The sequence below is a fragment of the Pelodiscus sinensis genome, chromosome 10, assembly GCF_052426305.1.
Source record: "Pelodiscus sinensis isolate ZL-2025 chromosome 10, ASM5242630v1, whole genome shotgun sequence".
NCBI lineage: Eukaryota > Metazoa > Chordata > Testudines > Trionychidae > Pelodiscus > Pelodiscus sinensis.
The window spans coordinates 50,716,244-50,730,482 of NC_143061.1; the positions used below are offsets into that span (position 1 = coordinate 50,716,244).

General features: G+C 44.6%; 2 protein-coding genes across 5 annotated transcripts in view; both read left to right on the top strand.

The window, feature by feature from the left end:
* Positions 1-385: 385 nt before the first annotated feature.
* On the top strand, positions 386-4,232 carry POLR2D (RNA polymerase II subunit D). The gene is made up of 4 exons (XM_075937455.2): positions 386-668; positions 2,175-2,355; positions 3,067-3,162; positions 3,621-4,232. Exons 1-4 carry the CDS (start codon positions 596-598, stop codon positions 3,697-3,699), a joined length of 429 nt encoding a protein of 142 aa, XP_075793570.1. The 5' UTR covers positions 386-595; the 3' UTR covers positions 3,700-4,232.
* Positions 4,233-11,301: 7,069 nt separating this feature from the next.
* WDR33 (WD repeat domain 33) overlaps positions 11,302-14,239 on the top strand; it is a 90,523-nt gene continuing 87,585 nt past the window's right edge. Inside the window, exon 1 of one of the 4 annotated variants that reach the window (XM_075937450.2) lies at positions 11,302-11,515. The gene's annotated coding sequence lies outside the window, so the exon portion shown is untranslated. The remainder of the gene's footprint in view (positions 11,516-14,239) is intronic. The other 3 variants (XM_075937449.2, XM_075937448.2, XM_075937447.2) reach the window with 3 other exon arrangements.

Genomic DNA, 14,239 nt, shown 5'->3' on the forward strand with positions numbered 1-14,239 from the left:
TCCGCAAAAAAGCCCCGATCGCCATTTTCGCGATCGGGGCTTTTTTTGCGGAAAACAAATCTCTGCTGTTTACACTGGCGCTTTGGCGCAAACGTTTTTGGAAAAAGACTTTTGCCCAAACAGGAGCAGCATAGTATTGCCGCAAAAGCACTGACCAGCTACATGAGATCGTCCGTGCTTTTGCGGAAAGTCAAGCGGCCAGTGTAGACAGCTGGCAAGTTTTTCCGCCAAAAAGCAGCTGATTTTGCAGAAAAACTGGCCAGTCTAGACACAGCCGTGGTGTTTCGGGCCAGGCTATTCCCGACTAGCTGCGCGCGTGGAGGCGGCCCTAGGGGCAGTCAGGAGAAGGCTCTGGCTGAGGGAGGAGCCTGGTCCCTGGGGGAAAGCTCGCAGGGGGCTGGTCCCCACCGGGCTTTTCCCTGCCGCGCCCGACAGCTGAGGGAGCGGGCCTGGCGCTAGGCCGCAGCGCGCGCAGCAGACGCCCGCCCCCTGGCGGGAGCTGGGGAAGTCTGGGCCCGGCCGCCGCGCGGCGGGAGGAGCGCGAGGGCTCCCGGCAGCCCCCGCTCGCCAGGGGAAGCCGCTGCCGGCTGAGGCGATGGCGGCCGGAGGCGGCGAGGCGCGCGCCGCGGACGTGGAGGAGGACGCCTCGCAGCTCGTCTTCCCCAAAGGTGCGCGGGGCTCGATCCGCGGGGGACACGCCCGGGAGCTGGGGGCGGACGGGCGGGGAAGATTCCCCCTGCGGGGCGGGGAGGAAGCGTGGCCCGCCCCGGCCCCTGGTGCTGGCGTTGAACCGGGCCGCCCAGTCCCATTTCCCAGCTCTGGGTCGCTCCCAGTCCCCACAGGCAGGGGCGCTGCGAAGAGAACGAGCCGTGGCAGCCCGCGCTGCGCGAGCGCTAAGCCGCCCGGTTCCAGCCGGACTAGCCCTGCGCGGATCGTTCTTGAAATAGCGTCTCGCAAGGCTTTTCAGTGCGTCAGAGGGGCACGATTGCGGCTGGAGCGCCCCCTTGCCGGGAACCTCTACTAGGTGCTGTGCAAATACAGGGCAAAAAGACAGTCCCTGTCGCAGGGTTGTATGTAAAACACTCCGAGCTGTATCAGGCTGTCACGGTTCAGTGATCTCTGGGATTGATCTGCAGAACTCTAGTTTTTCTGATCGATGATCCTTGGCACACAGGTATTGCTGCCCGTGAGACTATTTTAAAATTATTGACTGGAAACCAACTATTGAAGCATTGAAAGCGGGATTACCAATTGCCAGTAAATTCTGTTGCAAATATTCTGAATGACTCTGAAAAATAGTGTACATATCAATATAATTCAAAATAGTAATATTTAAATAGCTATATTTGTTCCTTCAAGGTGTCCCCAAAATGGGAAAAATGGGCTTATACTCTGCTATGATGTAAATGGAAACCAGAAATATGTGCAGTCTAGTTGCTTTTTTGCACCAGAAATTCATACCCCATCTAGTCTCATAAACACACTTGAAGTCAAACAAATTAATGAAATGGTTAAAAAGCAAGAGCTGAGAAAGAAGTTTATCTACGAGAGGGAAAATGATCTATAGTCAGACTGTTTCAAACTTGTTTTTTGTTATTGCCTGTTTAATTTCAACAACTAAATTAACATTTCTGATAATGAAAGCCTTTGTTAAATATTCAGGATCCTTTAATTAAGGTGCTAGCAGTAAACATCCCTCAAAACTGCAAGAAGCTCTCTAGCAAAACCACAGAAAACCACTCTTGCCATTCCTGATTTAACTAAGTTAAAAAAGAAGTAGTGTAAAAAAAAAAAAAAAGCCTTTGCAGTACTATCCTTTTAATATTTGTCTTTTATTTCAGACCTTTGTGTCTACTGAGTAATATTCATTACAAAAATATGATTACCTCAAAAGATTGGGCTGGCAATTTAAATATGTATGATCAAAAAGTTAAAAATACCTGGAGTGCAACTCAGTATTGTAAACCTTCTTGTCTGGCCTTGGAGGAATTATATTCTCATTAGTAATGGCTTCCAAGTTATGGAATACAGGATTTTCTGTCAAAGCTATGTCTCTGGCTCATTTTCCTTTCTCTGCAGCTATATCTGAGCATGAAACAAAGCATGTAAGAATTGGTTTCTTTGTTGGTGTCCTCATCTCCCCCTCACACTGATATTCACTTGCTCGTGTACAGAATTTGAAACTGCTGAGACGCTTCTAAATTCAGAAGTGCACATGCTTCTTGAGCATCGTAAACAACAGAACGAGAGTGCTGAGGATGAGCAGGAGCTCTCTGAAGTCTTCATGAAAACTCTGAACTACACGGCTCGCTTTAGCCGCTTCAAAAACCGAGAGACCATTGCCAGTGTCCGTAGGTGAGTGAGAGCGCCAAGGAAAGATGAGTTATTGTAGTGTATGTTCTATATTATGAAGTTGAAACATGTTAATTATTTCCAGGAACAGGGTTGTTCTAGAGATCTTAGTTGTATATTTCTGGGGGAGTGAGGGACTTAGTAAGATTCCATTAGAGCAGTGGTTCCCAAACACCTTTGCATTGGTGATCCCTTTCACACAGCAAGCTTCTGAGTGCTATTCCCCTTATACATTAAAACACATTTTAAAAATATATTTAATGCTACTATAAATGCGGGAGGCAAAACATGATTTTGGGGCTGGAGGCTGACAGCTCACACAATTCCATGTAAAAAACTTGTGGCTTTTGAAGAATCATGACATTGAGAGCACGTGTATTAGACTGGGTAATAAGAGGCCCCAGGCTGAGCCTCCAGAGCTCTTTTGGTATGAATATATGATAATAGGTTGTGGTAGATAAAAGGACTTTTCTAGCTTTTCTTTTTTGGAGGCTTGCTGGGGTTATCGTGTGTGACTTTTTTTTCTTACTAGCAATAAGAGTTATATTCATAATAAAAAATTACAACTTATATTGCTCTTTTTCTCATCTCCATTCCTTATTCACAGTTCTGTCAGGAGAATGTCAGCAGTTTAGTTTCTTTCACATTCTTTTCCTTTCTTCTTCTTTTTTTATTCTGTTTTATCTCTACCCTTACCATTTTCTTTTTCTGTAGTTTGTTGCTCCAGAAAAAGCTCCATAAATTTGAATTGGCATGTTTGGCTAATCTGTGTCCTGAGACAGCTGAGGAGGCCAAGGCTTTGATTCCCAGGTGAGAATTTATGACTTAGGTTTTATGATTTATGGGTTCCAAGATGCAGGAATAAGTGGAAAACTGAGCTGATCTATTGTTTCCCATTTGTAGTCAGCATTTCATAGCCACTGTGGGATGGCCTACAAGGTACAATTCTGCATGATGTCAGTCAGATATCTTTGTTTACATCTATTCCTGAGTATGGCACCCTTCTAATTTCATTAGAAACTGATCAGTCAAAAAGTGATGGGAGGAAGGTATTAACTGATTAATTGGATTTGAGGCACCTGACAATTATAGCATGGGGCTTTATTGTTATCTGTGTATTATAACTCATCAGGAAATGGGAGATGTTTTGATAAATGGTGCAATGCCAGATGGTACCAAATATGTGTAGAAACATCATGAATTCTGGATATTAAAGTGAAATCACAGGGAAGAGGCTTGTTTCGATCATTATTGTTCTTATCTTGCAGCCTAGAGGGCCGGTTTGAAGATGAAGAGCTACAACAGATTCTTGATGATATTCAAACCAAACGAAGCTTTCAGTATTAGGGCTAATTACAAGCCCTTATTATGAAAAGGAAAATCCGAGAATTTCTGATGTCTCTGTGCATACCTGTCAATCTAGCTAGCTCCAGGACAGATGAAAGAAGAGTTCCTGATGCAGAGTACTTGAGCCTTGGGTCCCACATGGACACATTCAAACCGGGGACCATTCTTTGGCTTGATGAATATTATAAACTTGGCAAAGACTCATTTGTGGTGAGAGCCATGGAATCCTGGAAACTCCTGTCTAGGTGGTTTCAATACTTGTTTCTCCTAGCTCCCTGTCTCTGCCATGGGACACTTCAAATTGTTTTGGCTACAGGGCCTAGAATAAGAATAGGTGTAATTTCTCTTTCTTATGAACTCCAGTTATTTAAGATGGAAAAATTTTGTTGCCATTGGTTGTTGGAAATCTTAGTAGTTTGTAGAATCATGGTTAATAAGATTCTAAGTGTCTTTTGAAATGCTAGTTCATTATGTTTTTTTCTCTTTAAAAGTATATGTTCATTGTGAATTAAAATGTGAAGTTTCTTATTATATTACTGTGCTTTGTCTGATTCCTACTTTAAGTCCTATTGAGATATGCTTTGATCTGGAAGAGAGAATAGTGTCTGGGAAGAGAGGAAGAAAGATAGTATTCTTGATTCAGATATCAGTTGTCATTATTACATCAATATGAACTTAATTGTGGTTGTGATGAGTTGAATCACAAGAGACCTTGGCGTTGTCCCCCAGTGTGCTGATCATGCCATTGACACTCATCTTCTTGCCCTCTGGGGCTCTCCACCACCCTGTCCTACTCGCCAGAAGTTCCGGTCTCCCTCAGCCAGGGCATAAGGTAGATATAGTATACTTAGATTTTCAGAGCGCCTTTGACAAGGTCCCTCACCAAAGGCACTTGTGTAAATTACATGGCCATGGGATAAAAGGGAAGGTCCGTTCTTGGATTGAGAACCGGTTAAAAGACAGGAAACAAAGGGTAGGAATAAATGGTAAATTTTCAGAATGGAGAAGGGTAACTAGTGGTGTCCCCCAAGGGTCAGTCCTGGGACCAATCCTTTTCAACTTATTCATAAATGATCTGGAGAAAGAGGTAAGCAAGCAGTGAGGTGGTAAAGTTTGCAGACCCAAAACTGTTCAGGATAGTCAAGACAGAAGCAGACTGTGAGGGACTCCAAAAAGATCTCACCAAACTGAGTGATTGGGCAACAAAATGGCAAATGAAATTTAATGTGGATAAGTGTAAAGTAATGCACATTGGGAAAAATAACCCCAACTATAGGTACAGTATGATGGGGGCTAATTTGGCTATGACAAATCAGGAAAGAGATCTTGGAGTTATCGTGGACAGTTCTCTGAAAACTTCCACACAGTGTGCAGCAGCGGTCAAAAAGGCAAATAGGATGCTAGGAATTATTAAGAAAGGGATGGAAAATAAGACCCAGAATATCTTACTGCCCCTGTATAAAACTATGGTACGCCCACATCTTGAATACTGTGTACAGATGTGGTCTCCTCACCTCGAAAAAGATATTTTGGCCTTGGAAAGGGTTCAGGAAAGGGCAACTAAAATGATTAGGGGTTTAGAACGGGTCCCATATGAGGAGAGGTTAAAGCGACTGGGACTTTTCAGTTTAGAAAAGAGGAGACTGAGGGGGGATATGATAGAGGTATATAAAATCATGAGTGGTGTGGAGAGGGTGAATAAAGAAAAGTTATTAGTTCCCATAATAGAAGAACTAGAGGACACCAAATAAAATTAATGGGTTGCAGGTTTAAAACTAATAAAAGAAAGTTCTTCTTCACACAGCGTGTAGTCAACCTTTGGAACTCCTTACCAGAGGAGGCTGTGAAGGCTAGGACTATAACAGAGTTTAAAGAGAAGCTAGATAATTTCATGGAGGTTAGGTCCATAAAAGGCTATTGGCCAGGGGATAGAATTGGTGTCCCTGGCCTCTGTCAGAGGCTGGAGAAGGATGGCAGGAGACAAATCGCTTGATCATTGTCTTCGGTCCACCCTCTCTGGGGCACCTGGTGTTGGCCACTGTCGGCAGACAGGCTACTGGGCTAGATGGACCTTTGGTGTGACCCAGTACGGCCGTTCTTATGTTCTTATAATGTCCCCCTGCAGAGCAACACAAATGTTGAACCAGTTCAGCTATAAGGGCTTAACACCCAGGAATACAGACCCCAAAAGAGGACCAAAACCCCAAATAAATCCATTTTGTCCCATATAAAAGTTTTACATAGAGAAAGCTCATATGGTCAGTCTCCTTTATCAATGAAAGGCAGAAATGCACAGTGGTTGTTTCTCCAACTCTACCCCCCCCCCCCTCGCCTCAGGTAACAATTATTTACACCGGGCTTGATAATAAGTGTTTTTATTAAGTATAAAAAGTAGGACTTAAGTCATTGCAAATGAAAACAGATACATGCAAATTCTTAGTATATTTGAATTTTAACGAGTTTCTTAGCCGGTCATCTGAAGAAGTGGGCTGCGCCCACAAAAGCTCATGATACCATCCACGTTTTGTTATAGTATTTAAAGTGCTACCAGACTATTTGTTGTTTTTTAAGTTTATCTATCCTGTACAGACTAACTCGGCTACCCCTCTGAAGCTTTTTTACCATAAACTGTCGATCTTATCTCAGGTAAAATGTTTTAGGTCAGAGTTGATCTTTATTCTGGCCTGGAATAAAGCTTTTTTCAGAGGTCTTTAGAGTTCTTTGTTTTCAGGTTTCTCCATGTATATCCTCTTAGAGTGGTTGAGGCAATTTCAAAGGCCAGCTGAAGACAAAGACCTGATAGCTTTTCCCACAGGGTGGGAACCTGTTGTTTAACACTCCATAGAAAAGTACCATATCCAAGATGGATTCCAGTACCACGTGGCATGGTCACATGTCTTTCTAGGATCAACCACTGTTTGGACTTACAGGACAAACAAGATTATTCACGTCTCGGGTGTAGCCGTCTTAGTCTGTAACTTTAAAAACAACAAGCAGTCATGTGGCACTTTAGAGACTAGCACATATATCATGAGCTTTCGTGGATAAAACCTACTTCATCAGATGATTTGGGAGTGGAAATTACAGATTCCAGAGTATATATAACAGCAAAAGCAGTTACCTCTCCATTGTGGGATCACTGTTAATGATGCTAATTGAGTCTGGCTGGATGTGTCCCATTTATAGCTTTTGATGTGTGAATGTGAATATCAAAGGCAGGGAAAATTGCCTTTGTAGTGCACATTCAAGCCCAAGTTGCTAGTGTTGAATTTGTAAATCAGTTCCAGTTCAGCAGTCCTCCTCCGTAATTAGGTGATAAAATTCCTTTATAGAAAAATGACTAACTTTAAATCCATTATTGACCCTCCAGGGAGGTTAAAATGTTCCCCTACAAGTTTGTGTGTTACCATTCCTGATGTCTGATTTGTCCATTAAGCCTTTGCCTGACTCAATTACCATCATTAACACTGGTCCTATATAGGGATGTTAAAAGACTAGTTGACTAGTCAATTACCCTTTCCCTTGCTGCTTCTATGATAGTGTTTCTCAACCTTTTTTTTTTTTAATAAAGTACTCCCTTAAAAAAAAGATTTATAAGTACCCCCAGTACCTAGTTTTCAGACACAATTTTTTTCTACCATTGCAACACATTTGTTTAATCAACTTAATTGTAGCTGGGTGGGCGATGAAATTTTTGGATGTAAAAAGTACAAAAATAATAAAACGCTGTAAAACTTTCATTATTGACCCTCCACTGCCTTGGCTTTTTGAAAGGGCAGTGCCACATAGCTAAGTTGGGGATCAGCTGTGCAGCAGCTGTCCCTTTGAAATGCTGCCTTTGCGCATTTTCAAAGGGGCAGCTGTGGAGCCCTGGGGTCAGATGGAGACTCCTTAGCTGATCGTGGGATTTCCCCAGAATCCAGGGTAAGCTGGGGAGTCCCCAACTGATCCCAGGTTCTGCTGAAATGCTGCGCTTGCTGTGCACAATCGGGGTCAGCTGGGAAATCCCCAGCTGACCCCGGGCTCCATGGTTTGAAATGCACAAGAGCCCCTGCTAGGGACTGTTGTGCATTTCAAAGCAGGCACCTATGTGTATCCTGGATTCAGAGGGACTTGGGGGATGGAATTTGCTGGCTGCTTTTGGGAGAGGTGCTGGGCCGGGACAGGGGGTGAGCCTGTCTTAGCCCCAGTGCACCACCACCTGAGGTAAGCAGTGTCCAGCTCGAGCCCATAACCATACCCCAGTCATGAATCCCCTCCTGCACCTCAAGCCCACGTCCTCGCCCTGAGCACCCCTGCGTCCAAATGTCCTCCCAGGCACTGCACCTAGAACCCCCTCAGGCACTCCAACTGCCTACCCCAAGCTCAGCTCAGAGTCCCTCCTGCACTCCAAATCCCTTTATTCAAAATGGGGGGGATAACAGTGGCTACCACTTTTCAAAGAAGACCAGAAGCAATAAAACACACAAGATGGTGGGAAGAAAACTTCTAGACCAATAAAACCTTTGTGAGTAGCTACTGTCTGATAGAACTGAACTGCTGAATATGAAATAAAGTTGTTGATAATGCTGTATACAAGGATGTCATTAAAATATTAAAATTATTCAGAGATGTTGTAGGAATTTTATGACCCCTTGAATTAGCCTTACGAAAAGATAGATTCATTGCACCTTGGAAAGAATAGCTTGAATTACTCAGATATATTACTAGTTCCTAAACTGTAACTGCTCAAGAAAAAGACTGGGTCACCCTTGTGGACAGCTTATTAAAAATGTCTGGTCAGGGTAGTGTTGATAGTCAAGAAGGGGTAAAATACATAACACAGTATGTGTGGGGAGCTGGAGATAGCACCAGAGCCGGTAGGGGAAGGAAAGGCGAGTGGCCTCATCTCCCCTGGACAAGAGTTTCTGCTTCACCTTTTTCTCCTGCTGCCATTGATTTAGGTGACTCTGCCTCTTGGGTATTCTCTGTGCTATGTGGCTTCGGCCAGGTGGCATAAATGGAACCATGTGCGGCTGGGGTTTGTTATAGGTTTGTTATTTTGCAGAGTACGTTAGACTTAATCACAATATGATCCAATCTCCTGGTTTTATTGGCCTAAATTTAGTCTTTGCATAGCAAAACTAGCTAACCCAGTATAATCGGAACTCTCATCATTTTAGATGGAGAAAACCATCAAGTTTTGTTTCTTCAGAGATTAGATGGTATTTCTCTTTTGATGTGTAACTTATGGCTTGCAGTGAGGCCTTCTTACTATGATTAAGTAGATCTACTTAATCTAGTCCTTCTAAGTGACACTATCCTGAGTTTATGTATCATCTCTTCTCTAACCATATTAAAATGCACTACAAAGTCTGATGTAGGTAAGTAAACTTTTGCCCTGTTTTTCTGTAGTTAACCAAACTCTCTCAATTAATTTTCTAATTAAAAGTATGCTCCTAGAGGGAGAGCTGAAACTGACCAGAATCTACCCTTCCTGGTTTCCCAGGGTGCAGATTTGGTGCTGGAATACTTTCTGACATGGAAAGCCAGGAAATAATTAAATTCGTTGAGGGGAAAGATTAAAAAACATGAACGATTTTTCATCTCCAGTCCTAGTAGGTAGTGTATATCTTTATTGGACAGGTGACATTAAAATCAAGAGTATTTTAACCATTGTGACAAATACTTTATGAAAGATTGCCATTTTAGTTCTATTAACTTGTAACTCAGAGCAAAATGTTATGGTTGTTCTTTCCCAACTACTTCCACTTAATGCAGCTCTGAAACTGTGTGTGTGCCTCTCTCTGTTCCTGCCTGATTGTATCCTTTTGATTCCAAATGAGGAGTGTGGTTGACTGGTCAGTTTGCAATTCTAGTTTTCGTAGCTCTGAGATTCTACTACACTTACAACATGCCAATATATAAATCAATGTAGTACCCTCAGCTGGAATATTGTTTTGTTAACCTGTTAACCTCAAAAAGGATATAGGAGAAATAAAGGGGTTTAGAGACAAGGAACCAAAATGACTAGAAGCATGGAAAGCCTTCCATTTCTAGACATGAAAACTGTCCCATATTATTTTCAGAGGGGACATAAGGGACATGCTGGAGGTATACAAAATAATGCAACCAATAAGGTAAATAGTGCTCTTCTTTGTTTGCCATTTTTCATACTAAAGAAGAAAAAGACATCCAGTGAAATTCAAAGGCTGTACCTTTTCAAATAATAAAATAGCTTTTTATATACAACCTGTAGACTAGAGCTTATTTCCCTAAGATGCTTTAGACAGTCAGGAATGTAGTTACATATATAAAACTATATAAAATAATTATACATCTATATGGATACTCTTATACATTTCTTCTGGACAGTGTGAAGCATCAGATACTGGACTTGAGATGGATGTACTATCTGGTAATTCCCATGTAATAGTTTTACCTCCCATGGTTGCTCACTGAACAGCTATTCTGATCCATACACTGTTGCTAATGTGTTTGGCAGATAAGATTTTCTGCATTGATTGGGAGTTACAAATTAAAACTGACAGTTCTAAAACTCAAATTTATTTGTGTTTTGGTCTTTTTTACTTTTAGCATCTGACTTGGCTGGGAAAATGGAAATCAATGAAGTCCCTGATGGCCAAAATGTTTGGTTGCATGCACTGGTGGAGGGGAGAGAGAAGAGCTATTTTAATTTAGGGCAGGGATGGGGAACCTATGACCCACAAGCTGGATCTGATCCACAGCTTGCCTTGATATGGCCTGCAAAGCTCAGGGGCTTGCCTTCTTTCCCTGCTGCTTCAGCCATGTGGGTAGTGCTTTGGATGGGAGCGCTAGTACTGACTCCCCACTCCAAGGGGGAGCGCCAAGTCACACAAACTCAATCAAGGCAAGCCATGGGCTGGATCTTGCTCAGGGGCTCTGACTGGCAGGGGGAGGAAGGGGTTCTGTGCGCTGCAGGGAGGTACTGGCCAGGAATCACGGCCAATGAGTGCCAGGCAGTCACCTCCCAGATGCTGAGCCCCTCCTTTTTGGCCTACCCCAGAGCTTAGGGGCCCCCCTACAATATCCATTAGCTCCAGGCCCCAAAAAGAGCGAATCCAGCCTGGACAGGGCCCCCTGCCCGCCCCGTGGGGCTGGACTTTGAGGGTGGGAAGGGAGAGGATTTTTCCTGCTTCTCAGTTGAGGGCAGGTCAGTGGGTTGGTTCTCGCTTGTGTGTAGCCCCCAGCACGTTTTCTGTGGGCCGGTGCCCCCCCCCGACTGAAGGTTTAACGCCCCAGCGCAGGGACTCTGGTGGGGTCTCAGGATGCGGCTGCTGCCCTGCCCCAGCCTGGTCAGCTCTCCCAGTGGTTCCCCCTCCCGCCAATCAGAGCGCACCGGCGCCGCAGGCACGAGGAGGGGAGGGGGGGGGGGCTTCTTTCCGAGCTAGGACTCCCAGGCGCGGAAACAGAGTCCAGCACGAGCCACGCTGCTTCACTGTGCGCATGCGCGGAGCGTATCTCTGCGCTCTCCACTTGCCGCTCGGTCCGTATTGGGTCGCTCCTGACTCTTTGGAACGGCGTCCACTCGCGTCATGCACGGCCCAGCCTCCCTTGCGCTTGCGCAGAGGCGGTCCTGGCCGCCGCTGTCTCCGGATGCCGGGCCGGGCGCTCCTCTGGCGCCTCGCAGCGTAGTGACGTAGCGCGCGTGCACTCGCACCGCCCCGGTCGTTGGAAGGGAAGATGGCGGGTGGTCGCGGTGGGGGTTCGTGAGGCAGCGGCTTCCGGGCCGGGGGAGCGTGGAGAGCAGCGCGGCGGCGCGGTCCGGCGGCGGGGATAAGAGAAGAGCCGGACGGTGAGTGCAGCTAAGTGACGGGCCGCCCGGGGCAGGACAGCGCGGCCCGGCCGTGCGGCTGCCTCCGCCATTTTCAGGCCGTGAGGCCGGGGAGGGGAAGAGGGCCTAGTGCCTGGGTCGGTCGGGGATGGCGGGGGAGGAGCCCCTAGGCGGGCGGCGAGAGCGGAGCCTGGAGAGATCAGTGGGGGCTTGGGCCCGCACCCGCTAGGCTACGGGAACCCCAGGGCGGGCTGCTGGAGAGCCAGCTGTGGTGTGGGGAGCTGGAGATCGCACCACAGCGGGGAGGGGAAGGAAAGGCGAGTGGCCTCATCTCCCCTGCACAAGAGTTTCTGCTTCACCTTTTTCTCCTGCTGCCATTGGTTTAGGTGACTCTGCCTCTTGGGTATTCTCCGTGCTATGTGGCTTCGGCCAGGTGGCATAAATGGAACCATGTGCGGCTGGGGTTTGTTATAGGTTTGTTATTTTGCAGAGTACGTTAGACTTAATCACAATATGATCCAATCTCCTGGTTCTATTGGCCTAAATTTATTCTTTGCATAGCAAAACTAGCTGACCCAGTATAATCAGGACTCTCATCGTTTTAGATGGAGAAAACCTTAAAGTTTTGTTTCTTCAGAGATTAGATGGTATTTCTCTTTTGATGTGTAACTTATGGCTTGCAGTGAGGCCTTCTTACTATGATTAAGTAAATCTACTTAATCTAGTCCTTCTAAGTGACACTGTCCTGAGTTTATATATCATCTCTTCTCTAACCATACTAAAATGCTCTACAAAGTCTGATGTAGGTAAGTAAATATTTGCCCTATTTTTCTGTATTATACCAAACTCTCTCTGAATTAATTTTCTAATTAAAAGTATGCTCCTAGAGGGAGAGCTGAAACTGACCAGAATCTACCCTTCCTGGTTTCCCAGGGTGAAGATTTGGTGCTAGAATACTTTCTGACATGGAAAGCCAGGAAGTAATTAAATTCGTTGAGGGGAAAGATTAAAACACATGAACGATTTTTCATTGCCATTTTAGTTCTATTAACCTGTGGACCACGTCATCTTTAAGTGAGCTTATGGATCAGCAGTTGGTTAGATACCATCAAACAATTTAAGTACACACTTCCAAGTGAATGAATGAAACATAAGGTTAATTCTTTTAGTTTATTATTTCACAGTAGTCTGTAGTTAAACAGTAGTGAGAGTAATCCTGTATTTTAGTCATTTATCGTGTATTAAAATATATAAACTTTTGGTTTTCTAATAAACGGCTGTGAAATACTGAGCATTAATTTGAGTTCTCTCACATAGGGTGCGTCTAGATTACGTTCCTCTTTCAAAAGGGGAATGTAAATGAAGGGAATCGAAAATGCAAATGAAGGACAAGATTTACAAATCTCATACTTCATTTGCATAATCACGTCCAATTGCTTTTTCAAAAGGTTTTTTCGGGGGGGGGGGAGGGGAAACCAGTCTAGACACAATTCTTTTGGGGGGGGGGGAACCCTTTTTTTGAAAGAACCCTGTAAACTTTTTTTTTCCTGGAATAAATGTTCTTTAGAACAAGGGTTTTTTTCCCGAAACAATCACATCTAGTCTACTTTTTTTCTTCAAAAAAGCGATCAGATGTGATTATGCCAATGAAGCACGAGATTTGTAAATCTGCACTTCATTTGCATTTTCGATTTCCTTCACTTGCGTTCCTCTTTCGAAAGAGGAATGTAGTCTAGACGCACCCATAGTGATTTGGTTTGGCAGTCGTCTGTATGTCTGATACATTTTTCCAAACTGGATCTTTTTGAATGCTGGAAGCTAATATAAATTGGACAATAGAATATCTACATTGACCAACATAATTAAAGAACTTAAAATACATTCACTTTTTAGTGCAGGAATTTGTGCAAATGATAAAATAGTTTTATGAAGCTGAGTAATAATAGAAATATTGAATGTGTCATGAAATTTACAAAAACAGGTTTTGTTGACATTTAAAATCTCCTTTGCAGTTTTTTCTGTCCAGATGCTGACGCATTAAGTGGCTGCTAAGATTTAACTTATTCACTTTAATTTACGTCTCAGTGCCTTTGATACTCTTTAAAGTCAATAAAAGTTTTTCCCCCAATTACCCCTGTGCAATCTGTTCCTCACAGCCTTGGTGAGAGCTGGGGTAAAATCCTGCTTCTCAAAGTAGTAGGCACCAGCAGTCTGTCCTGTCCTAACTCCCAGCTAAAGCACAAACAAAGTATCGACACCTCCCCCACCTCACAGCAGAAACAAACTACTTCCCTGCCTCCCTCTCACCCCACTGCCAACATCCACCCACCCCTCTTTTCCCACACCTACCATGTGCAGTCAGCCCCTTACCAGAAGGCTTGAGAGTGCTGAGTTTGACTGCTGTGCACAAGTGATTCCCCTCTGACTCCCCCTCCCAATTACCCTTTCTGTCACTCCTCCTCCCCCTGCCTAGCCACTAATTCTTTCCTTATCTTGCTTTTTATTAGCTGCTATGGGAACTGCTCTGTTTAGCCCTGCCCTGCCTATCAGCTGAGCTCCCTTCTTGTGCAGGAGCATTGAACTTCTGAATGGAGTGCAGCAAATAGCTGCATGGTTGCGTAGCCATGCAACTTAGAGATAACTGTGGTCCCCTGCCACTGGTGCCCTCAGCCTGCTGCCCTTCCCTGCTGCTGGCTCATTCGGCTCCGCTGCTGGCTGAGTGACACGGCTGCCCTGGCCCTGCTG